Here is a 27,613-nt window from a genome sequence, read left to right on the forward strand (position 1 = left end):
TATAACACGAAAAGCATATTTAAATATCAAAAGGGCATGTGGTGCAGTGGTTTTAATGTTGGCTACATGATCAAGCAAAATGAAACTACTTGGGTTAAAAACCCGGTTACCGCATTTGTTCCCTTTTTTGAAGATTATACATTTAAAATCCATAAACTCTTTTTTTTTTGTTATACAACTTTACAAAACCATAACCCTAATTTCACATTAAATCCAATAACCTACGTGAAAGATCATAACTTTATGGCTGGATCCAACATGGGTAGTATAACAACCCTCAAAAATGTCCTAAAACACCCCATAATCGAAAAACCGAGCTAGCATAACGTTATTTAACTTGAAAAATGAAAAAAAAAATTATATGTCTGTCGCGGGCCGCGACAGACTAAGGGAAGGCTACCGCGGGTCGCAGAGGCCTCATAACTTTCCGGACACGCCTAGGGACACGTTTCGTCCACGTGTCAAACCTACACCGGTGACTAATCACACCTAAGCCCTAGCTAGGGGTTTTCGCAGGCCGCGACGAGATTAGCTTAGCCTACCGTGGGGCGCGACGGGGTCTTAAAACAACTATAAATAGAGTTTTCAGTCTGTAGTTCAAATCCGTTCACAATTTCTTTCTCTCAACTATTGCACGAAAATAATATACCCAATACCCCTATTTTCACGAAGCTTTGCCCCGTTGTAAGTGTTTTAACCCCTGATCACTAATTCAATACCCTGTCCGATCGATCTTGAACCCAACAACGGATGTCAAGGCGCTACCTGAATAAGGCTATGCTTTGTAAACTACGTTGGGGTTCTGATCTCGTGATGTATTGATAAAGTTGAATTTGGGATATTATACTAACACGCGTGCATTGTATATTTTTATCAGGAACTTAGGAAAATTACCAGAAAATATTATTAGGAATCCTATAGCAAAACCCTAAGTTGCAAAGTGAGTCATTTTCTCTTTTTATCAAAATGATTTACAAAACCTTAAATGTTTTCAGTTATGTTTACAGTGATCGAGTCTTTGTATTCTACAATTACTGCGAGTATTATGAGGTTTGTATACATTACTTGATATAACTTCACCATTGGACAAAGGGTTAGCCAATGGGTAATATGACCATAGTCACAGATTCGTCGAGTGACAAGTACTCTGGAGTTTTTGTTAGATAAAAACATTGTAATCTCCATCTTGACACTGTAAAATATAACAACGTGTTTTTTTTATAAAACTGAATGTACTCCCCAGTATTTCTTGCTGATAAAATATTGGGTAAATTACAGTTTTCGTCCTTTATGTTTATCTTGGATTGCAATGGATATTCTTTAACTTCAATAATTACGGTCACAATCCTTTATTTGTAAAACTCATTACAACCTAGGTCCTTTAGCACTAACCATGTTACTTTTCATGGTTGAATCTAATCACATGAGTTGCACATGAGGGTATAATTGTCTTTTTACCCATCTATTAAATAACACTTAATCCATATATATAATGAGAGAGAGAGATGAAAAACCCTAATTGATTTCATTACCTGCCGCATCTACCATCACCACAGAGGCCACCACCATACTAATCCAGCCAACCATTTCTCTCATCGTTACAACTTTGTAACAAGAAACCCATTTAAGGTAACCCACTGATGACAAAACCCTTGATCAGAGATGGTTCTCGATGGAGGTTCGTAGTAATGGCCGGATCTAGGAGTCATATCGTCGGATTGTGGTGGTGTCTTCGGTGGAGAACGGGCGGCGGTGGAAGAAGGAGGCGGAGGATGCGGCGGAGAGAGGTTTCAGGAGACCGGAGCTCCGGCGAGTTACCAGAAAACAGATCGGAGCATAGTCACCAGTCTGGTTGCGAAGAACAACAGGTAGAACTAATACATGAACGGAGATACCGAGTTCCGACATGGTTCCGATGGGGGCCCCTTTATAGTCATAAAATATTTGTAACAACCTTTATAGTCAAAATCGAATCAAATCTGGCCATTTTGGGTCTTATGCACTTGATTAGAATATATGGGGTTTCTAAAAATTATGGTGGTGGAATTGCACTTGAGGTGGTTGTCACACCCCCAAATTACCACCTAGGGAGTGTCCCTGTTAGGCGTGTGACGACTAGCAATGAGCCACCAATTACATTGAATCACAAGTTTGAAATAAAGTTTCATCATTTAATAATACTGAAATCCCAAACATAAGTTGTTCAAAAACCATAAGTTCAGCGGAAGCATTAACGTATCACAAAGTATATGTTTCACACAACCAAAGTAAATAAATGTTCGTGAAATAACTCAGCAAAGCAACCATGACCACTCGCGCCCTCCAGCCAGCAAGTTCCTGCGTTCCAAGTACCTAAGGACCTGCGAGCATGTAACACGTGTATCAGACAAAGCTGGCGAGTTCACAGTTTTTAGAAAACGTTTGTTACCCGTTGTATGTAAAACAGTTCAATAACCAATGCAAGTAATATTGTTAATATCTCATTTCCAAACACGGACGGCTCCTGAAATACATGACTGCCCTTCCCACGTACTCCTATCTAGTACTGGGCCAGACTGGGTCATTAGTTCACCTCCGTCCTCTACAGGCACGGGGTGAGGGTGCCAAACCTAAGTAGCGCTACTAACTAATACCCGATGAGGGACTTACAAAAGATGATAGGTGAGAATATTAACCAATATACTCGTTTTTACCCAAAGACTCATTCCCCCCATGGGATACCCACTGACTGTCCCCAACCACTGGGACGCATGCTCGAATGTAGTGAACTCACCTTAGGTTGCTCGGTAAATTTAAGACACTAGTTCCCAGTCAATCAATTAGCTCCTAAGGCAGTTACCAAAATCGATCAGTTTCGCATTCATTTAATCATGTCACACAACAGTGCTTACACATTAAACAAATAGTGCAAATTGTATTAGCTAGTTGACGTAATCTAAGTCTTACAAAAGCATTTGTTGTCATACAAAAGCATCACAGCAACATTCATATAAAGGTTCTTCCATAACAACCCGGTTGGACTTCAAGCCCAATCCCACCCTTCATGCGGCCCAACGGTAAGGTAAGCATGTGTGACCCATTTAATTGTTTGTAAGACAAATGATCTATTTGAGTATACGGCCCCTCATACATCAACACACACACATTAAAAAAATATATGCCGCCCCCTTGCACCAATTAGATCATGCCAATAATTTCCACCAATAATTTCCACCAATTAGATCAAGCCAATATTTTCCACCAATTCCACCCTACAACCGATTATACACACCCACAATATTCATTCCCTAATATTATTAATATTTTCTCCTATGTTGGCCGACCACCATGTCTTTTCCCTTAATATCATTGGACCGAATTGAGTCACACACACACTTTCAAAGTAAAGGCAATCCCATGTGATTTGAATGTCTACTGTTGTATCAAAATCAATTAAAAATCACATGCACAACTTCGAAATCAACCAACAATCATTCAATTCACTTGACTTAATGCCACGTTTGTCTATCTGTACAACACCCTAATTTACATACTATCTAGGCTAATAATCATGATCTTATTATTTACTTCATATACACACATACTGGTCACATAACCTAATCATTGCACACACATGAATTCATGTATAACAACACAATTAAAGAATCACTAACCACAGTTTAATCAAGAAGGATGATGCTCGAAGAAGGGGGGACACCTACTGCCGTCGCACAATGGGTGAAAGGGTAGGGTTTGCTTGGTTATATTTTATGTGATACGGGTATGCGACCTACAACTAATTATATTGCTAATCAACACAACATGGGCCGATGATCATGATCCCTATCCTAACTGGGCCAGGATTTAATTCTACACTTTCACACAAGTGGGCCGACTACAAGGCTGTTACAAAAGGGTTATTACCAAAACTGTTGGGTTTCATGATAAAATCATATATGTGGGCCGATTGGTCCTGTTATGGTGGTTACATATATTGAGTCGACATAATTATAGAGAACACGTAATAAGAACCGGTTAATCAAGTCGGCAAGGAATATGTCTTGCTACTTAGACAAGCATAATTATAGAACTCACCTATATGCGGCCCTACCACCCCACTAAATTATATAACTAAACTAACAAGCGTTTACATTTAACGGAGTTAAGTTCACAAAGTTAAAACGTAACTAACCTTGAAAGTTCGGGTTGTCACATCATCCCCAACTTGAAGGAAATTTCGTCCCGAAATTTGACAAGTAAACACGAAGGGATGGAGTGAGAATTCAAGATTGTTGCGGATTTTGCTCAAGTGTTACATCATCCCCAACTTGAAGGGGAATCTCGTCCCGAGATTCACTAGTTTTGCTTGACTCTGCCTTGTCTTTGGGAAAGAGGTGAGGGTACTTTAGTTTCATCTGATCCTCGCGTTCCCACGTGAACTCCGGTCCACGCCTTGAATTCCAACGAACCCTAACAATCGGAATTCGACTGTGTTTACGCACCTTGACCTCCCGATCCATGATTTCAATAGGCTCTTCAACAAACTGCAGCTTGTCATCCAACTTGAGCTCTTGAAATGGCACAACCAGTGTCTCATCAACCAGACACTTCTTTAGTTGCGAAACGTGAAAGACATTGTGAACATTACCTAATTCCGCAGGTAACTCGAGTCTGTAAGCGACTTTACCGATCCGCTCAAGAATTTTGAATGGCCCAATGTAACGTGGATTAAGCTTGCCACGCTTCCCAAAGCGTACAACGCCCTTCCACGGTGAAACTTTCAACATAACCCGATCATTAACTTCGAACTCTAAAGGCTTTCTACGCTTGTTAGCATAACTTTTCTGACGATCACGCGCTGCTGCCATACGATCCCTTATCCGAGCTATATTTTGCGAAGTTTCCAGAATGAGTTCAGGACCTGTGAGTTGACTGTCACCTACTTCCGCCCAACAGAGAGGAGAACGACATTTCCGCCCATACAATGCTTCGAACGGAGCTGCCTGAATACTTGTGTGGTAGCTGTTGTTGTAGGAGAACTCTATTAACGGCAAGTGTCTTTCCCATCCCTTCCCAAAATCGATCACACATGCCCGCAGCATGTCTTCAAGTGTCTGAATAGTGCGCTCACTCTGACCATCCGTCTGTGGGTGGTAAGCGGTGCTCATATCAAGTTTTGAACCGAACAATTTGTGCATAGACTGCCATAATTCAGAAGTAAAGCGCGGATCTCGATCTGAGATGATAGAAGTTGGCACTCCGTGCCGAGCAACTACCTCCTTAAGATATACTGCTGCAAGCTGCGAAAACTTATCTGTTTCCTTGATTGCTAGAAAATGTGCCGATTTCGTGAGTCGATCAACAATCACCCATATAGTGTCGTTTCCAGCCTGAGTTCTTGGTAATCCAGTAACGAAATCCATAGCGATCTGTTCCCACTTCCACTTAGGTATTTCTGGCTGCTGTAGTAGACCCGAAGGCTTCTGGTGTTCCGCTTTAACTCTAGCACAAGTTAAGCATTTACTCACGTACGTGGCGATGAGGGCTTTCATATTCGGCCACCAATACATAACCTTAAGATCGTGATACATCTTGTCCGATCCCGGGTGAATAGAATATCGTGACTTGTGTGCTTCATCCATTACAAGTTCTCTAAGATCACCAAACAGAGGAACCCATACTCTTCCCATGATGTAGTAGATGCCGTCAGATCTCTGTTCAAACTGTTTTTCCATACCGCGCAAACCCTCAGTTTTAATGTTCTCTTCCTTCAATGCCTCAGTCTGGGCCGTACGAATCCTATCAGGAAGGCTGGAATGGATAGTGAGCTGTAATGCGCGAACGCGTTTAGGTTTCGTTTCTTTGCGGCTAAGTGCATCCGCCACAACGTTAGCTTTACCTGGGTGATATTTGATGGCACACTCGTAATCATTGAACAATTCCACCCAACGACGCTGTCGCATATTCAATTCTCTTTGGTCGAAGATATGCTGAAGGCTCTTGTGGTCGGTGTAGATTGTGCATTTCGTACCGTATAAATAGTGCCTCCAAATCTTTAGCGCAAACACTACTGCTCCTAACTCCAAGTCATGTGTCGTGTAGTTCCTCTCGTGAACCTTCAACTGTCGAGAAGCGTAAGCTATCACTTTCTCGCGTTGCATCAACACACAACCGAGACCCTGAATCGAAGCATCACAATAAACTACAAAATCCTCAGTGCCATCCGGTAGAGATAAGATTGGTGCGCTGCATAACCTTTGTTTCAAAAGCTGGAAAGCATCCTCCTGTTTCGTCCCCCAAGAGTAAACTACTTTCTTCTGTGTTAACGAGGTGAGTGGCTGTGCAATCTTTGAGAAGTTCTGAATGAAACGGCGATAATACCCTGCTAGACCGAGAAATTGCCGCACCTCCGAAGGGTTCTTTGGTGCCGCCCAATTTCTAATGGCGTCAACTTTGGCAGGATCCACATGTATGCCTACCTCATTGACTATATGCCCCAGAAAATGTACCTCCCGTATCCAAAAATCACACTTAGAAAACTTTGCGTACAACTGCTCCCTCCTCAGGAGTTCTAGGATAAGGCGTAGGTGCCGCTCGTGATCCTCATTGTTCTTGGAGTAAATTAGAATGTCGTCAATAAAAACGATAACGAAGTCGTCGAGGTATGGCTTGCACACGCGGTTCATGAGGTCCATGAAAACCGCTGGTGCGTTGGTTAACCCGAATGGCATAACCAAGAACTCATAGTGACCGTATCGCGTCCGAAACGCGGTTTTGGGAACGTCTTCCTCTCTGACTCGCACTTGATGATAACCAGACCTTAAGTCGATCTTAGAGTAAAAGCTCGACCCTTGTAACTGGTCAAACAGGTCGTCAATACGAGGCAAAGGATAACGGTTTTTGATCGTCATCTTGTTGAGCTCGCGATAATCTATACACATTCGTAAGGACCCGTCCTTCTTCTTCACAAATAAGACTGGGGCTCCCCAGGGGGAAGAGCTAGGTCGGATGAAACCCCTATCCAACAGCTCTTGGAGTTGGTTTGATAATTCCTGCAGTTCTCCTGGCGCAAGACGATAAGGAGCACGAGCAACTGGGGCTGCCACTGGGGCGAGGTCAATCTGGAATTCCACCTGACGATGTGGAGGTAAACCAGGAAGTTCCTCAGGAAATACGTCAGGATATTCCCGAACAACTGGAAGATCCTCGATCTTCCTTTCATCAGACGATGAATCGGTAACAAGAGCTAATATAGCAGGATAGCCTTTACGCAAATACTTCTGAGCCTTCATTGCCGAAACAATGCTAACTGGGGTCCCGCTGCGATGACCTTGAACTGATAGAAATTCCCCACTGGGAAGGGGAACACGTATGATCTTCTCCTTACAGAGAATCTCTGCTTGATACTTGGACAACCAGTCCATACCAACGATCACGTCGAAGCTTCCAAGAGTAATAGGAATCAAGTCAATGTCGAAAACTTGACCCAGAAGATCGATTTTACACCCAAATAGAACATGTGTAGCTTCGATTGTTTTACCATTTGCGATTTCTACTATGTGTTTCATTACAAGAAGTGTAGGACTTAACCCTAATTGGGAGCTAAACTCTAAAGACACGTAACTCCAGTCGGCACCAGAATCAAATAAAATAGAAGCAATAACACCGTTTACTGAAAACGTACCAGTAACCACGTTGCCGTCGTTCCGCGCTTCCCCAGCTCCCAGCACAAACCCGCGCCCACGCGCAACATTACCCCCGTTGTTCCCTGCATTGTTATTCCCGTTACCACCCCCTGTGTTCTGTCTCAGCTGAGGGCAGTCTCGCTTGAAGTGCCCCTCGGCCCCACACTGATAACACCCTTTCTGATTACCCCGAGTTTGCTGAGGCTGTTGCCTACCCGCCTGCTGCGCTGGCTGCTGCTGAGCTGGAAGTGTGGTCCTACAATCCCTGGCCTTGTGCCCCGGTCGATTACACCGATGACAAACTCGAGTACACTGCCCCTTGTGATGAAAATCACACTTGCTGCACAAGGGTAGCTTCCCCGCATATGATCCCTGCCCTGATCTGTTACTCGAGTTCTGATTTACTGATGCTGTCTGACTGAAACTGCGGGTGCTGCCAGTATCCGTCTTCTTCTGAGGCTGTGCAGAGTTGGACCCCTTGTCCGCGTCGTTCCACTTACGTTTGCTATCAACAGCAGATGCAGTGGAAGTAGTGGCAGCTGTGGTAGTGCTAGAAATACGAGGTGGCAATGAGTCGCTCTCCACTTCCTGGTCAACGATCTTATGCGCCAATCTAACAATCTGAGTTAGGTTATTGAGGTTCGCCGCTGTAACTAAACCCTTCACCCGTGGAGGTAACCCCTTAATAAACAACTCGATTCTTCGGGACATGGGTCGGGACAGAGTCGGACACAAATCAGCTAACTCGTACGACCGCTTCACATACGCCTCAATTTCAGACCCCACCATTTTTAGATCGTAGTACTCATTCTCTAACTTCTGTATCTCGTCTCGAGGGCAATATTCCTCTCTCATCAGTTCCTTGAAATCATCCCACGTAGTGGCGTTCGCCGCCTCAATACCTAGCAGTTGGACCTGGGCATTCCACCAGGTCAAGGCACCATCCTGAAGCGTGCCTGCTGCAAACTTTACCCTATCCCCAACTGGGCAGTTACATATCGCAAACACTGACTCCGCCTTTTCGAACCAGCGTATAAGTCCTACAGCCCCTTCAGTGCCACTGAAGGTCTGTGGCTTGCAATCCATGAAAGTTTTAAAAGTGCAGACCGGTGGGTAAGGCTGGTTTTGTGGCGCCGGCTGACCTATTAACGAAAGAAAATAAACCAACAAGTAAGACTCAAGTTCACGATTCAAAGGAAAGAATGTCTGGTACATGTCATACCAGCCTGATAAGCTGCCAAGGCTGCAGCCACCTGGGCGTTGAGTAATGCCTCTAGCTCAGCTTGAGTCATATGGATTTCGCCTTGTCCGCCACCGCGGCCTCCACCACGCCCACCGCGTCCACCACGACGACCTCCACCACGTCCGTTCATGATTCTATAAGTATGGGAAGAAGTAACAAATTAACAGACCATTTCAGGCGAATGTCAAGTATTGCTATAGTATTCACAGTTTTCGAGGTTCTAATACAACATTGACTAACAACGCGGGATTCCTTTTTCACACTAGTCGAGATTTACTGGGACTCACATGCACCTCACGTTGTTATTATGTGTGCACCCATAATAATAACCTGATTTGCATGCTTATCTCAGTTCCTCCCTACTCATGTTAGAAGGTTTCCCCTAATTCATACAGTACGACCATCGATATCACAACATAGATCATGTAAACACAAGAAGAGTCCTACTCTTAAAAACACGTAGTATGGACAGGTAGCATAGTAATGCGTATTGTAATGGCATGTGTGCGTTCGAGTGTGATATCAATCATGAGTATGTACTAACTATATTATACAATAGTAAACAAGAGACGAACCTTGCTGCCTGGAGCTGAGTGTCATGGTCCATGTCGTATCAGTATGTCGTATCAGTTCAGTTATAGTCTGGTTTTATAAAACATTTTTAAAACCAATTCACTATAACCAGTGGCTCTGATACCAAACTGTCACACCCCCAAATTACCACCTAGGGAGTGTCCCTGTTAGGCGTGTGACGACTAGCAATGAGCCACCAATTACATTGAATCACAAGTTTGAAATAAAGTTTCATCATTTAATAATACTGAAATCCCAAACATAAGTTGTTCAAAAACCATAAGTTCAGCGGAAGCATTAACGTATCACAAAGTATATGTTTCACACAACCAAAGTAAATAAATGTTCGTGAAATAACTCAGCAAAGCAACCATGACCACTCGCGCCCTCCAGCCAGCAAGTTCCTGCGTTCCAAGTACCTAAGGACCTGCGAGCATGTAACACGTGTATCAGACAAAGCTGGCGAGTTCACAGTTTTTAGAAAACGTTTGTTACCCGTTGTATGTAAAACAGTTCAATAACCAATGCAAGTAATATTGTTAATATCTCATTTCCAAACACGGACGGCTCCTGAAATACATGACTGCCCTTCCCACGTACTCCTATCTAGTACTGGGCCAGACTGGGTCATTAGTTCACCTCCGTCCTCTACAGGCACGGGGTGAGGGTGCCAAACCTAAGTAGCGCTACTAACTAATACCCGATGAGGGACTTACAAAAGATGATAGGTGAGAATATTAACCAATATACTCGTTTTTACCCAAAGACTCATTCCCCCCATGGGATACCCACTGACTGTCCCCAACCACTGGGACGCATGCTCGAATGTAGTGAACTCACCTTAGGTTGCTCGGTAAATTTAAGACACTAGTTCCCAGTCAATCAATTAGCTCCTAAGGCAGTTACCAAAATCGATCAGTTTCGCATTCATTTAATCATGTCACACAACAGTGCTTACACATTAAACAAATAGTGCAAATTGTATTAGCTAGTTGACGTAATCTAAGTCTTACAAAAGCATTTGTTGTCATACAAAAGCATCACAGCAACATTCATATAAAGGTTCTTCCATAACAACCCGGTTGGACTTCAAGCCCAATCCCACCCTTCATGCGGCCCAACGGTAAGGTAAGCATGTGTGACCCATTTAATTGTTTGTAAGACAAATGATCTATTTGAGTATACGGCCCCTCATACATCAACACACACACATTAAAAAAATATATGCCGCCCCCTTGCACCAATTAGATCATGCCAATAATTTCCACCAATAATTTCCACCAATAATTTCCACCAATTAGATCAAGCCAATATTTTCCACCAATTCCACCCTACAACCGATTATACACACCCACAATATTCATTCCCTAATATTATTAATATTTTCTCCTATGTTGGCCGACCACCATGTCTTTTCCCTTAATATCATTGGACCGAATTGAGTCACACACACACTTTCAAAGTAAAGGCAATCCCATGTGATTTGAATGTCTACTGTTGTATCAAAATCAATTAAAAATCACATGCACAACTTCGAAATCAACCAACAATCATTCAATTCACTTGACTTAATGCCACGTTTGTCTATCTGTACAACACCCTAATTTACATACTATCTAGGCTAATAATCATGATCTTATTATTTACTTCATATACACACATACTGGTCACATAACCTAATCATTGCACACGCATGAATTCATGTATAACAACACAATTAAAGAATCACTAACCACAGTTTAATCAAGAAGGATGATGCTCGAAGAAGGGGGGACACCTACTGCCGTCGCACAATGGGTGAAAGGGTAGGGTTTGCTTGGTTATATTTTATGTGATACGGGTATGCGACCTACAACTAATTATATTGCTAATCAACACAACATGGGCCGATGATCATGATCCCTATCCTAACTGGGCCAGGATTTAATTCTACACTTTCACACAAGTGGGCCGACTACAAGGCTGTTACAAAAGGGTTATTACCAAAACTGTTGGGTTTCATGATAAAATCATATATGTGGGCCGATTGGTCCTGTTATGGTGGTTACATATATTGAGTCGACATAATTATAGAGAACACGTAATAAGAACCGGTTAATCAAGTCGGCAAGGAATATGTCTTGCTACTTAGACAAGCATAATTATAGAACTCACCTATATGCGGCCCTACCACCCCACTAAATTATATAACTAAACTAACAAGCGTTTACATTTAACGGAGTTAAGTTCACAAAGTTAAAACGTAACTAACCTTGAAAGTTCGGGTTGTCACAGTGGTAGTGGTGGAAACAAATTTAGATTGTGTGGATGTTCAGACATTGTGGGATGGGTTGAAGATCTGGCCATTTTGGGTCTTGAGAATGGTTGGCAACAAATTGAGTTCAGAATGTTCAGATATAGTGGGATGCTACATTGGTGGAACAGTGATGGTGCAGCCGTCCATATATATTACTATAAGTTTTTAATTTTAATTTTGTTTTTTTTATTTATAAGATATTTTAATAAGATTGATAAAAAGACTAAACTGTCCTTGTATGAATAAACTTAACTTAAAATTTTAACCTGGTTAGTGTTAAAAGACCTAGGTTGTAATGAGTTTTACAAATAAAGGATTGTAACTATAATTATTGAAGTTAAAGGGTATCCATTGCAATCCAATATAAACATAAAGGACGAAAAATGTAATTTACCCTAAAATATTTTTCATACGCGTTTCAGGTAACTTGATGTGAAGCTATTAGAAGCCAGCTATGGAGCACTGAAGGCCTAAATAAAGTGGCTATAGTTACCTGAATAAAAGAAGGAATTTATGTTTTTCAGCAATTAGAGTTTATCCCTACAAATACATTTGAAATGGAATATGGGTTTTAGCCCATTTGTTTAATATAAAAATTCTTGGTGTTTTACAAACTCTGAAATTATTTCCTAACTACGACCCTGATGATTTAATTCCGCTGCAAATTTAATAAACACCGATACCGCCGGTCAGGCTCGCGACACCCGCTCTCAGGGTGGGTTGGGGGTTGCGATAGGTAGTTTAGGGTTTGAATCTTTAGGCAGTTCTTTGTGGGAGAAACCATCATCAATATCATCTAAACCACCATGAACAAGGGATCGTCATCAATGGTCTTGAAGTTTCTCAAACCATTGGCTGATATCATCATCATCATCATCTAAAGCAAACTACTACCATCATGATAAAACCACTAGCCATGAAATCGCTATCTTAAAACAAGAAACACAAAAGTCATTATCAATTGCGACAGAAGGAAAGTCGGGTTTTGGGGATTTAATAGATGTTGGTGCATTGTGAATTCGGAGATGATATTTGCAGATCCTTCAAGTTTATTTTGGTTATTCATATTTGATTTTGATATTGGTACACCTCCCATTCTAGAACTTGGCAAATCTTCCTAGAATTTCGATGGTTTACCATTGAAAATTCGATTTGATTTTGAAGATGGCAATGGTGAAATCAATGTTGGATTTGTAGGTTATAACCATGGGTGAATTTAGGGTTAGTAATAAAGGGGATAAAAGGGGAACGTGAGAAAAAAGGTTAGAAAAGGAAGAAATTACCCTTGACTTAACGTTAAAATTGGATGAAATTATCGAGTTGGATGAAAATGGCAAGATTTCAAACCTTTTGGATCCAGGTACGAAAAAACAAACATTTGGATGAAAGTCGCAAAAGTGACAAAACCTCAGGGTCTAAAATGCCATTTACTCTATTTCAAATACAGAATCTACACTGAAACCATAGGAAAACAATGAAACTTTTTTATACAATCTAAATTAAAATAATAAGAAACCATTGAAAATATATGTTACCTTTAAAGACTTATATATGAAACTCTAGATTAACTTTTACCTAATGTAAGGGGCTGTTTGGCAACATTTGAGTGGTTAAGTGCTGAACCAGTAAGAGGTCTGAACCATAAAGTGTTGAACCAATAAGAGGTCTAAACCATTAAGAGCTAGTATAAAGCTTAACCGTTCAGAGGCAAATGTCTGACTAATTAACATTAGAGGTCTTAACCATTCAGACTCAGTATAATGCTTGACTATTAAGAGGCAATTGTCTAAACCATTCAAACATCTGCTCGTGAAACAAACAGTCTGAACCATTAAGTGCTGAACGAGTAAGAGGTCTGAAACAGTAAGAGTCCATTAAAAGGTAAACAAACAGCCAGTAAATGAATATATGTTCAAAATGAATTATGGATAGGCAATAATGTTCACTGGTCGGCCATTTATTCTGGCCAACTTAACTCTCGAATAAAATATTATTTGCCTCTTACTTAATATCTCTTGGAATACGAAAATTTGTAGGTTTCATGCTGGTTAAAATCAAGTTTAGGAACTATCTCTGTCATATCTTTTCGCAATCAAGGTATAGATTTTGTGGTCCACTACTTCTCTCTCTCTCTCTCTCTATCTCTCTCTCTCTCTGTATATATATATATATATATATATATATATATATATAGGGTCAGGATTTAGAGAAAACGGTGAAAAGTGTGAGAACGGTGAGAACGCTTATGGATCGTCCGATCAAAACAATCCATTGACTAGATTGCGCGGTAGCGTTTTCGTAAGTAACATCAATTTTATTATGTGGGACGCGCTTCATTAAGAGTAAAAGGGTCTTTTACTGCTCATATTCAAAACGCAATCAAATGATAAAACTCCATACAAAAAAATAAAACGCCATTAAAAACAAAACGCCAAAAATTAGTAATAAAACGCGTTGAATATTACAGGAAGATGAAAAACACAAATAACTGAATTTCAGTTATTAACATTTATTAAAAGAAATTCCCTCCTAAATTACGCGCCAAAAACATCATTATATAAACAAAGGTGTAACACCTCGAAATTTTGTGTCCAATAATGTGTTGACACGTGTCATGAGTTTACACGTGGTATTAAATACTAAATAAAGGACTAGAGTTGACAAACCTTGAAAGTATGTAAATTCAAGGATTAGAAATGTCAACGAGGGGTAAATATACTGTATAGTAACCCTAAATGATGCTCGTACCTTCAAACGAATAAATCATGGATCGTACGGAGCGAAACGCGGAAGAAAGTGAGAGATTACAAACTACAGGGGTTAAATGTGTCAACATGTTTAATTTATACCTCTGAGTGACCATTTGACGAACCCGAGACTTTGTAACAGTAAAATACGCTCACTAGAATATACGATATAAATTTCGCGAAGTTCCGTTTTAAAACGAGAAAGTTATGATCAAATCCGTATGCGAGGGGTTAAAAGCGTCAACAATAAAAGTTAAGACTTTTCGGATAGTAATTAAACTAACCGGGGACTTAACAATGCGGGTAATAGTCACGAGGCCCTTATTTGTAAATAATCGAGGCCCAAATCGCAAAGTTACCCCTTCGAAACCGAAAGGTCAGGCTAATCATGGCAAAAGATTTGAAAATCTTGATTTACAGGCCTCAGGCGGGCCGCGTTAATGAAACAAGAAAGCTAATGCGGGCCGCGAGCCACCTGCAGATTCTTTTACTGACATTAGGATTCAGGCGGCCCGCGTCCAAGATGCCTAATCCTTAATACGGGCCGCGTCAAGTTCCCAGATGCAGTAAACATGGGCAGATTCACTGTTTGAGCTTGTGAACGATCTTGGATGCATTAATTGAAGCATGGGCGCCCCCTACATGTCCCCTAGCACTCAGGGACACCTGCTGATCATCCATAAGCAATTATAGGGTGAGTTGTAATGATCTTATGCCAAAATTTTCACTATAAAAGGCAATGCATTGCACACATTTGAAACACACCTCAAATCTGCTTTCTTGATCACCTCTGAAGCTCTCAAGCATTCTTCTAACATCCCTAGTCGTGCACCAAGCTTCTGTAAGTATGCCTAACCCTTTGTGACTTAGTTTTCCATAGTTTTAGCTTAAAAGTCAATCCGTCGTAATTAACGATTGACTTTACGATAAATCACAAATGGTCCAGTGGTTTGTCGAATCAAAAGTAGTTATATGTTGGTAATCATGTGGGCATTAAACCCCTAAAAGGGCACCCTCTGAGTCCCACTCTAACTAGTCCGAATGTCGAGTCAAACGTGCTTAGAAAAAGTCAACAGAAATGATATTTTGCGATTTTATGCATAATCAGTAATGTAGATGGTGTGTAACCTGTTTTAACACTCATAAAACATGATAATAAGTATATTAACTAGTCTAAGCTTGTTTGATCCGACCATTTATTATTTTGACCCGGTTCGGAGCCGAAAGTCGCAAAACTTTGACTTTTGCTTTGACTTCAGTTATGACCCGTTAAAGTATGTTTTAGATATGCCTTAGGACTCTCTTAGGACCAGGTTACATGATGGTATAAACCTCTGTGACTGGTTCGTTGTTTGTCCGAGTCTTTTACACTTTTCCGTTAAATGCTTAAAGGTTGACCGTAACGCCCTTTTTAATTTAAAACAAGAATTTTGGACATGTGAAAGGACCATAACCTTAGTTACTGATTTCTAAGCATGTCCCTAAAATTTCACGTCAATCCGAGGTCCAGAATAGGAGTTATGCTAAATAGCGCAATTACGGAAACTTTAGTAATTAAATGGCGCATTTAGCATAAAGCCTATCTAAACCCAGATTTCGACACCAAACCTTTTACACACTGATGTAAAATAATATTTTGGGTATTTTAAAGATTTTTAATAATTTTTAACCTGCTCATAACCTGCGGTTATGGCATCGGTTCGGTAATTACCGAATATACCCTTTTCGAGCATAACTTGGGTTCTACAAGGTCTTTTGACCCGATTCCAGTTGCTACTGATTTTAAATAATAAATAGAGTATTTTGAACTTTATAAACTGTTCGGAAAACTCAGATTTCCTGTAGAACTCAGAATCCTCTTTTTAAAATCCTTAAAATGACCGAAATACCCCTACGGGGCATATAATGAACTTAAACTCGTTACGGGCATTATGGAAGGTATCCTACTGATACCACAACCTCTTTAAAGCATATTGACTTAGGAAACTTGTGTAGGACTCTTACGGTTACCCGTTACGCCTTTTGCGCGCACGGTTCGGCTTATGTAACTAGTTTACATAAACTAGCCGAAACGGGTCAAACCATATTGTTTTGACCCCAAAATCCAGAGTGTGGTTATTATACCCATATAAAACAAGTCTTCAAACTTGTTGGGTCCAAATCACATTCCATTCCCGGTTTTCGCCTTTTACGCGATTAAACCGTAACTATCCTTTGAAACTGACCGGTCTAAGCTACGGCTAAATTAAAGACCCGTTAGGATTCTAATAGGTTATTTTAAACCTTCGTTCCAGAATAGGAGACCAGTAAAAGTTATTTGCAATTTATTCGATTAAGGATTTATACTTGCAAAGGTAAATACTTGTGACAACCCTCACTAAACCAGGTATCCGTACGACTTAATTAATAATTAATTACTGCTTGATTACTGTGCTTAACTGAATTTACCGATGAACTGCTACTTGATTCCTGATATTTGTACATATCTGCATCATACTTTGATTTCTGTCACTACATTATTTACATACTGAACTCTAGTGACAAACATGATGCACAAAAGCACAGTAGCACTATGAACGGATAACCTATTGAACATGCTGATAAAGCCAGCATCAGGCAGATAATGCCTCTAAGGCCTGTATGAGCCAGAAAGATTTTACTACACCCATAGTGAGTGTAGGGATACAAGGGTTGTAGAACTGCGTCTCTAGGAATAAGTTACAATGACTGGATGTGCCTAAAACGTACACTAAGCACAAAACACAACACTTTAATGAACAATTCAGCCACTGGCTAGCTAATAAAGTGCCAAAACGTGAGAAAAATATTACTAGACACTTTCCAAAGTGTCGGGAATAAGTTGTGTCACTAAAAATGGTATTAACGACACTTAAAAGCTTTGTTAAGCGCTTTAACGGATTACTATCCAACCGAACAACCGGACTATACCCGGAACATGAAAATATTGCCATTATCAGTATTGATCTTTTTCTGAGCCAGTTAGGGTCCCTGAATACCCTAACACCCGCCCTAAAACACTACACACAAATAACCGAGTTAATACTTAACTTAACTATATTAACCTAACTTTATCTAACTAAGTTGGTTGAAAATGAACTAGAAACCCCCCCCCCCCCTTGGGCCGATTTCGGTCACTATGTGACCAAGACTTGTACCATTTTTGAATTTTAAATTCTTGTGTGTCCCATATCAAGGTGACACAAGAACTCTTGGACATTAAGCACACCTTTGTCTATAAATACTTGACCTTTACACACAAGATCATACATCACTAAACTCTCAACAAATTACTCTCTCTTTCCCTCTCTATATCTCGGTCGAACACCCCCCTCCCCCTACATCCATTGTTCGAGTTTGATCATCCAATTCCAAGCATACACAAGTGTTAAGGATCTCGTATTAGGAAGCTTGGTGCAAACGGAAGGCGAAGGACCTCTTTCTGTAGCTTTTATCCACCTCATTTGCGCTTAGATTCTTCCCTAGCCTTGAGCTAGTGGTATGTTACTTACAACACCTTCTTGAACTAATCTAGAGTGGTTAATATGATGTGTAACGATTAAAACTCGGAATCTTGCAATTTGATGCATTAAAGTCTACTAAAAACATGAATAATGATGGTTAAAAGCTTACTAGTTGTGTAAATGTTGTAGTAATTGAAATTTGTGATTATTTAGACCCGATCTATGTTGTGGTAGCTCGGATCATCATTTAACCTGGGTTGGTCATGATCACGAATCATGACATAAGGTTGTTTTGAATGAAACAAGGGTTAAAAGGTGAAACTCTACCACACGCGAATCATGAACTTGTGTAAAAGTGTTTACTTGTGAAATAGTATTTAAAACTAGCAGATCTACGTATCTGCAGGTGGTATTTTCAAAGAACCACATATCACAGAAATCATGTTTTCTAAAAATGGATCTCACACTTACAAGTATGATTTTTAGAACACACAAGTGTATAAGCACTTGTGTAACACAAAAGTTTCGACAAAATAACAATTTTTGTAAAAATGACGATAAGTTGCAAAGACGGATTTTCTCTAAAAACGAGGTTTTTACGAGATCGAATTACTTTATATGAGGATCCACTATATATAAGAGGATTTACACCATAGTTTTGGAAAAACTACAAGTTCATGTGATTTATGCGATCTACATACTTGTTAACTAGTTTGTGGTGATGAAATTTGTTTTGATCGAATAAAGAAGTTGTTGAGTTGATTTGTAAAAGAAAATAATACGCTTGAAAGCGTGGCCACCTCCAGTTACAGAGGAAACTCTGGCGAAATTTTTCTAAAAACCTAACACTCAGAATTATTTTCACTATAAGTGTTAGAAATACTTTTCGACGTGTTTTCAAAATATAAGTTTCGCCACGACTTTATTTATAAATATCGGAGGTGGGATTTTCACAAAATTAAATGTGATAAATATATATATTTATTTAGTAAATATATTTTCTCACAACATTATTTGTCACTATTTTGTGAAGTGTATAAATATTATTTTTAGAGTAAAAATAATATTTACGAACGTTAACGAATCCAAAATAATACGAACGCTTTCACAATAAATATATAAGTTACATCGGTAATTATTATTACCACTCGATCGTTAAAATGTAACTTACGCATTATACGGAAATAATTATGAACGCGTAATTTTGTCGACGTATTATTTTTGGGGAAATTATGTGAAATGAAAATATAATATTTTTGAGAAAAATATTTATATTTTGAAGTTGGAAATAAATATATATTAAGTAAGACTTAATGATATAATTCGAACGCACATGTATTAAATCCCCCATCCTTGGGAAGGAAAATAATTACCAAGTATATTCGGAATGTAAACACGAAATAGTTGTCTAACTATTTCCTAAAATGAAAACCATAAAGCTAAGGCACGGCCGTCCGTCTAATAGAGTTAGTACATGTAGGTCGTTGCTCAGCTGCTTGATTTGGAGTATACTTGGTAGAGACGCACCGACTGTGATTCATGTCCCCCTTTTCTCTTAACTGTTTTAAGTTTTCTAAACTGCGGGGGTGAAATACATGTTACTATGATTACGAATATTTCTTACATGGTATGGTTAGCGTAAGGAGGGTTATTACTTAGATCATGTGAATGGGTAGGCGGAAACTTGAGGTCATTAATCCTCAGGGTAGGACCGAGGGGCAGGAGCGATAGATCTATTTGGGTGTAGCGAGCCTAGTCCCAGGCCCAGCATAACGGACCTCGGGATGACTTTGTACCCGACGCATAAATCTGCTAGGTTTGAGCCTTCCTACTTGCATTTCACACATATCAATGGCCTTGCAAACCATTGGTGATCTCTTTTTCCTTATTTGCTACATACCAGGATTTTGATAAATACAAAGGTTTATTTACTCACTTACACATGAACTCGCTCAACATTATTGTTGATTTTTCAACTTACATGTATTTCAGGGAACTAAGGGATCTGGCACGGTATGGCACGTTTTCCCGCTGCACTAGTACGAGGTCATCCGGGTTTAGGGAATGTGACTCTTTCCTGGACAAGTCACAGTCCTTAAACCATGTTTATGTTATGTTTAAGTTTGTAATGTTTGTTGAACAAGGTTATGGTTGTTAGGGTGTGTTCCCGTTAAAACAATGTTGTTGTTTTTGGATTTTAAACTAAATTGAATGGATGATCTTGCATGTTTTTAATTCATATAGCTTTGTTGTGATTAAGCTATGGTATTAAGAAGTCACACCAAATTAACCACGCTTCCGCAAAGCCAGGGTGTGACAGCTTGGTATCAGAGCTCTGATCATAGCGAACTAGGATTCCTTCTCGAGTCTAGACTATGATCACTAGGGCTCTCACGAAACATTTTTACTGCATACCACTTAAGTCCAGATCCAAAATGTTTTTACAAACAAATGTTGAGCACATTTTATTTATTTATTTTTAGGCTCAGTCTTGGAGGCTGAGGCTCGGTCTTGGAGGCCGAGGCTCGATCTAGGAGATCGAGGTAGATGGCTAGTGAGACTAGGATGAGTAGGCTCAGTCTTGGAGGCTGAGGCTCGGTCTTGGAGATCGAGGCTCGATCTAAGAGATCGAGGTAGATAGCTAGTTGGACTAGGGAGAATAGGCTCAGTCTTGGAGGATGAGGCTCGGTCTTGGAGGCCGAGGCTCGATCTAGGAGGTCGAGGTAGATGATAGAGCAGTCTTAGAGACTGGGAGGCTAGTGGGACAAGGAGAATTATGTGATTTCTTACTTGGTGACTTATGTGATTACCTGGTTGTATGACTGATTATTTGTGCATATTTGTGTTTGTGTTACAGACTCATGGACTCGCCCGGTACAGGCGACTCAGACACCACTGGACCTATACCTGTAGTATCAGATGACCTAGCCTCTTCAGAGCACGAGGTGCACACGTCGAACGTTTCTAGCACTGATGAGGACGACTTTCAGCCCTTCGCACTACCTGATGGTGCTGGTGAGCCTGCAGATGGCCCTCTTGTTGAGTACCTACCGTTAGTGGAGATTCCTGCTCCCATACCCCTAGCTGTTTATCCTGCGTACGATTTACTTCTTGACGCTGAGGCTGACGGCGACATTGATCTGTATGATGATGAGCCCATCGAGGATGAGATCCAGGACGCGGCCCTTCTTCCTGCTGGCGATCTTCTGATGATCGCTGATGCTCCCGCCGAGGATTCACCTGCACACTCTCCGGTCCCAGACTCCTTCGAGTCTGTGGCATCCGCACCTTCCCACACTCTGAGCGCACAGCACTTTTCGCATGGTTCAGATCCTGACCAGGCATCCTCTGTTGCTCCTATTCCTAGTTTTGCGTTTGACCATGATGATGTGGAGGATTCTGATCCCATTTTTCCCCCGGGATTCGACCCGGATCAGGATATAGAGTTTATACCTATGGATCAGCCTATGGAGGATCCAGTAGACCCAGCTGACCCAGTGGATCCCATCGACCCCGAGTTTGACTTTGAGATGGCTTTTGATGATCCCGAGCCTGCCATGGCTCCTGAGCAGGCAGTTGCTTTAGACCCTGCGTTTGAGCATGACCTAGTTCATGCTGACGCAACCCTTATTGAGCCTGTGTTTGCTGACCCACCTGTTGATGATCACCCTGTGGATGTTCCGTTGTTGGAGGGCGATCATGTCGTTGCTGCTGATCCCGTTGATCCCCCACCTGTTGTTGATATACCTGTTGACCATCCAGTTGATCACTTTGCACCCGTTCACCCTTTTGTTGCTCCCCACCTGATCACATTCCACTAGAGCCCGAGCATGCACTGTTCACGGCACACATGGATCCACCAGATGAGCACGCACAGCACGGGTGGATTCCTGCTGATGAGGATGTTCCACCTATTCCCCCTCCCATCACTGATGCACGACATGTTGATTTCTCTTTTTCAGTTCATCAGTTTACACCTCCAGCACGACCTGGAGAGGGTTCTTCGGCCCATCCCTTTGGGCATGTGCCGACGTCTGTTCCCTTCATGCCACAGTTTCCACCTGTTATACCCCCTGTTTCTCCATTTCGTATGGCTCCTTTTGATCCCACCAGTGAGCCGCTTCTCTGGTCATCACCGCCTGTCATGCCACCGACTGACCCCTACCATCCCTTCCATGTGGGGCACACTATCGAGGACGTGTTGATGTCTTTCGTTTTTCAGCATGAGTCACACACGCAGCGCATTCAGGAGCTTGTGAGAGCTCAGCTGCCACCATGTCCGTGTCACGGTCAGACACACTCTCCTTTGCAGCCTTCTCGACCTGTACCCCCAGATTATGCTGCACGCCTCTTTGCCCTAGAGCAGCAGGTTGCTTCTTTCATTCGTACTCAGAGAGCCATGGAGGAGGACTGGCTCCAGTTGCGTCGATTGTTTTACACTCACTTTCCCCCTCCTCCACCGCCATCTGTATAGAGCTCATCAGTACCGTTTGGGTAGACGTTGGTGAGAGGACCACGATTGCTTTTGACTGCACAGCATTTTTGGAGACTACTTTCTGATTATGACTTTTGTTGATTTTGTACATGGGATGTAGTGACACTGATTTGATGTAGTTTTTGGACAGGGGTGATGTAGCCCCTAGTTGATTGATGATTGTATGACACTGTGATGTACTGATACACTTACTATGTGGTCTCGATATATGGCAATCGCAGTATTCTCATCATATTTGATGCTTGATTGATTATTTATGTTTTGATGACATGGGATGTTGTGTGGATAATGTTGGTGACAAGAAATGATATGTGAATGATATACTGATAACATGAGATGTTATGTACTATTACTATTATTATATACGTGCGTTTTATTATGGCCTGATCGACGTAAACACATCTTTAGAAGATGCCGCCGAGACGTCAAGAACCGCAAATGCCTACCAATCAGGCAGAACTCCAGCAGATCATCGCTGCTGCCATCGCACAATATGCTGCCTCTCAAGGAGGAATGAGTGGAAGCAACTCTGGCAACACTGGCAACAACAACAACCCACCTCATGGTAATACTAAATCATTTAGACATATCATGACCTAATGGGATATCTATAGCAAAGATGCTAATGCCGTTCACATGTTATACTGTACGTGCAGGGTGTACCTACAAACAGTTTCTAGACTGCAAGCCAGTCAACTTTGATGGCACAGGAGGTGCTGTCGCCTTTGTTCGTTGGGCTGAGAAAACTGAATATGTTCTTCGCATGAGCAAATGCGCACTAGATCAGCAAGTCACCTATATCTCTGGGCTATTCTTGGATGGAGCCCTATCTTGGTGGAATTTGCAAGTACAGACACTTGGCGAAGCTGCTGCCTACGCGCTGACCTGGACCGAACTGAAGGAACTTATGCGCAAAAAGTACTGTTCCCGCGCTGAAATCCAAAGATTGGAGACAGAGTTCTGGCATTTAAAGATGGAAGGTCCAAAGATCGCAGAGTACGTTCAGAGGTTCCACGACTTGTCACATGTGGTACCCTACATGGTCACTCCGGAGTTCAAAAGGATTGAACGTTTTATTTGGGGATTAGCACCTCAAATCATAAGCATGGTGACCTCTTCCAAGCCTGCGACTATTACTGAGGCGATTGATTTGAGCGTGGCTCTCACAAAGGAGGCTATTCGCCTGAACAAGTTTGATGATGTTGAGCCAAAGAAGAAGGAGACTCATGTGGAGTCATCAGGAGGTAACAAACGAAAGTTTTCAAACTTCAAGCAAGGCACTAGCAGTATGGTTAAGAAAGGGGAATCAAGCGCGCCAGCTCAGGTTGCAGCTGATAGTAGGAAGAAAGGAAAAGGATACATGGGCGCCTAGCCCAAGTGTAATACCTGCCAGCGCCACCATTCTGGCCGATGTGGTTTGAAAGTTTGTGAAGCTTGTGGAAAGACTGGCCATTTGAAGGATTCTTGTTGGGCCACTATAGGCCAGAGAGGTCAGGGAGGTTTTGGAAACAGAAACACCAACCGGGGCGGAAATGGAAATCGCCCACAAGTGAACAATGGAGGTGATGGGAATAGAGTCAATAATGCTAATCAAGCGGGCGCTGTGAATCATAATCAGAGGAATAATCAAGCTGGTGGAAATGGGCAAAGATCCGGATGCTTCAACTATGGTGATCTTGGGCATTACAAGAGGAACTGCCCGGAGTTAAATCAAGCTCGTGGTAGAGTATTTAACCTTGAAGCAAGGGAAGCGCGCCAGGATCCCAATGTTGTCACTGGTACGTTCCCTGTAAACCAACGCTATGCATCCGTTTTATTTGATACTGGCGCCGATTATAGCTTCGTGTCGTTAGAGTTTAAGAATATGCTTGGTTTAGCCGCTAGTAAGTTAGATATTCCGTACTCGATCGAATTGGCTAATGGAAAGTTGGTAGAAGCCAATGAAGTTATCAGAGGTTGTGTGATCGAATTGGGAGAGCGTGAGTTTGCTCTGGATCTACTACCAGTCCAGTTGGGAAGCTTCGACGTGGTGGTAGGAATGGATTGGTTATCAGGCAACAAGGCTGAGATAGTTTGTCACGAAAAGGTAGTTCGTATCCCAACTGATGATGGTCAGACAATTGTGGTTCACGGAGAGAAGCGTGATACACCGTTGAGGATTATCAGCTGCCTCAAAGCGCGAAAATGTTTACAGAAGGGATGCGCTGCCTTTCTGGCACACATTGTAGATAAGAAAGCGGAAGAACCGAAGATCGAAGACATCCCTGTCGTGAGGGAATATCCAGAAGTCTTCCAAGAAGACTTACCTGGATTGCCGCCTCAGAGGCAAGTAGAGTTTCACATCGACTTAGTTCCAGGCGCCGCGCCTGTGGCTAAGGCACCCTATAGACTTGCTCCGTCTGAGATGCAAGAACTGTCGACACAACTTCAGGAGTTGTTAGACAAGGGATTTATCCGACCAAGCTTCTCGCCTTGGGGAGCTCCGGTCTTGTTTGTCAAGAAGAAAGACGGTAGTTTCCGTATGTGTATCGACTACAGAGAGTTGAACAAGTTGACGATCAAGAATAGATACCCCCTGCCAAGGATTGATGATCTATTCGACCAACTGAAAGGCTCAAGCTTTTATTCAAAAATCGATCTTCGATCTGGATACCATCAGTTAAGGATACGAGAGGAGAGTATCCTGAAGACAGCCTTCAGAACTCGATATGGACACTACGAGTTTCTAGTCATGCCGTTTGGGTTAACAAACGCACCTGCAGTCTTCATGGATTTGATGAATAGAGTTTGCAAGCCGTATTTGGATAAGTTCGTGATAGTGTTCATCGATGATATCTTGATTTATTCAAAGAAGAAGGCCGAGCACGAACAGCATTTAAGAGCCATTTTGGAATTGCTGAAGAAGGAACAACTGTATGCCAAGTTCTCTAAGTGCGAGTTTTGGCCACGAGAAGTACAATTCCTTGGGCACGTGGTAAATGAAGATGGAATCCACGTGGATCCCACCAAGATCGAAGCGATCAAGAATTGGGAAACGCCAAAGACGCCAACCGAGATTCGGCAATTCTTAGGTTTGGCTGGTTATTACCAAAGATTCATTGAGAATTTTTCAAAGATCGCTCAACCATTAACGCTCCTCACGCAGAAGGATAAGAAGTTTGATTGGGGAATCAAACAGGAAGAAGCGTTCCAGATATTGAAAGATAAGCTCTGCAACGCGCCAATCTTAGCACTACCTGAAGGTACGGAAGACTTTGTGGTATACTGCGACGCTTCGCGTCAAGGATTGGGTTGCGTGTTGATGCAACGCCAAAAGGTTATTGCTTACGCGTCACGCCAGCTGAAGGTACATGAAAAGAACTATACCACACACGATTTAGAACTAGGCGCAGTGGTTTTTGCTTTGAAGATCTGGAGACACTACCTTTATGGTACGAAGTGTACAATCTTCACAGATCACAAGAGCCTCCAGCACATATTCAACCAGAAGGAGTTGAATATGAGGCAAAGACGATGGGTAGAGTTGTTGAATGACTACGACTGCGAGATTAAGTATCATCCAGGGAAGGCGAATGTGGTCGCCGATGCCCTAAGTCGAAAGGAGAGGATTAAGCCCATAAGGGTTAGGGCTTTAGAGATGATTATTCAGACCGATCTTTCTTTGCGCATTCGTGCCGCGCAGAAAGAAGCTCTCAAGGAAAGAAACCTTGAAGAAGAGCATCTCCGTGGGATGGAGAAGCTATTGATACCAAACGGGGAAGGAACGTTATGTTTCGAGAAAAGGATTTGGGTTCCTTTGTTTGGAGGTTTAAGGAAGGTTATTTTCGATGAAGCTCACAAATCGCGGTACTCTATCCACCCTGGAGCGGATAAGATGTACCAGGACCTCAAGGATTATTATTGGTGGCCTAGGATGAAAGGCGATGTGGCCGTTTATGTGAGCAAATGTCTAACGTGCGCTAAAGTGAAAGCGGAATACCAGAAGCCTTCAGGACTTCTGCAACAACCAGAAATTCCCAAGTGGAAGTGGGAACAAATCTCCATGGATTTTGTTACGAAGTTGCCAAGAACGCCAAAAGGCCATGACACTATTTGGGTAATAGTGGATCGCTTAACGAAGTCAGCGCACTTCTTACCTATCAGAGAGAAAGATAATACGAGCAAGTTGGCCGAAATTTACATGAGAGAAATTGTTACACGCCATGGAGTACCTCTCTCCATCATCTCTGATAGGGACGGAAGGTTCGTATCAAGGATTTGGCAATCCTTCCAAGAAGCTTTTGGCTCATAATTGAATATGAGCACCGCGTTTCACCCGCAGACCGACGGTCAAAGCGAACGGACGATTCAGACCTTGGAAGACATGCTGAGAGCATGTGTGATGGATTTGGGCGGTAGCTGGGATAAGCATTTACCTTTGGTTGAATTTTCATACAACAACAGCTATCACGCCAGTATTGGGGCTGCACCATTCGAAGCTCTTTATGGCCGCAAGTGCAGATCACCGCTCTGTTGGTCTGACGCAGGTGACAGGCAATTGGTTGGTCCTGATGTGGTCCAGGAAACCACAGATAAGATTGCACAGATCCGAGATCGCATCAGTGCGGCTCGTGACCATCAGAAAACCTACGCGGATCGAAAAAGGAAGCCTCTGGAGTTTAAGGTTGGCGATATGGTTTTGTTGAAGGTATCACCCTGGACAGGTGTGGCACGCTTTGGGAAGCGTGGAAAGTTGAATCCGCGGTATATTGGTCCATTCAGGATTTTGGAAAGAACTGGGACCGTAGCATACAAGTTGGATCTACCTGCCGAATTGAATGGTGTTCACGATACGTTTCACGTATCAAATTTGAGGAAAAGTCCAACTCAAGATACCATTGTCATTCCTACCGACGAAATTCATGTTGACGACACGCTCCACTTCGTTGAAGAACCCGTTGAGGTTACGGATTGGAAAGTGAACAAGACCCGCCGGAGCAGTGTCAAGCTCGTCAAGGTTCGTTGGAATGCCAGACATGGTCCTGAATACACATGGGAACGTTAGGACCGGATGAAAGAAAAATACCCCCACTTATTTCCCAAGAACCCTGCAACTAGAAGCAGAACTTAAAAT

General features: G+C 41.9%; 1 protein-coding gene across 1 annotated transcript; it reads left to right on the plus strand.

Annotated features, from left to right (window-relative positions):
- The first annotated feature begins 1,513 nt into the window (after positions 1 to 1,513).
- Positions 1,514 to 12,003, plus strand: LOC110935156. Its single transcript, XM_022177694.2, has 2 exons — positions 1,514 to 2,060; positions 11,757 to 12,003. The coding sequence occupies exons 1-2, from the start codon at positions 1,641 to 1,643 to the stop codon at positions 11,943 to 11,945; spliced, it is 609 nt and encodes a 202-aa protein (XP_022033386.1). The 5' UTR covers positions 1,514 to 1,640; the 3' UTR covers positions 11,946 to 12,003.
- The last annotated feature ends 15,610 nt before the right edge of the window (positions 12,004 to 27,613 follow it).

This window comes from Helianthus annuus, chromosome 4 (genome assembly GCF_002127325.2).
Source record: "Helianthus annuus cultivar XRQ/B chromosome 4, HanXRQr2.0-SUNRISE, whole genome shotgun sequence".
Classification (NCBI taxonomy): Eukaryota; Viridiplantae; Streptophyta; class Magnoliopsida; order Asterales; family Asteraceae; genus Helianthus; species Helianthus annuus.

Coding starts and splice junctions, on each gene's coding strand:
- LOC110935156 (XM_022177694.2), top strand. CDS start 1,641: ATGACAAAACCCTTGATCAGAGATGGTTCTCGATGGAGGTTCGTAGTA. Junction 2,061..11,756: donor GTGGAATTGCACTTGAGGTG/GTTGTCACACCC, acceptor GTTGTCACAGTG/GTAGTGGTGGAAACAAATTT.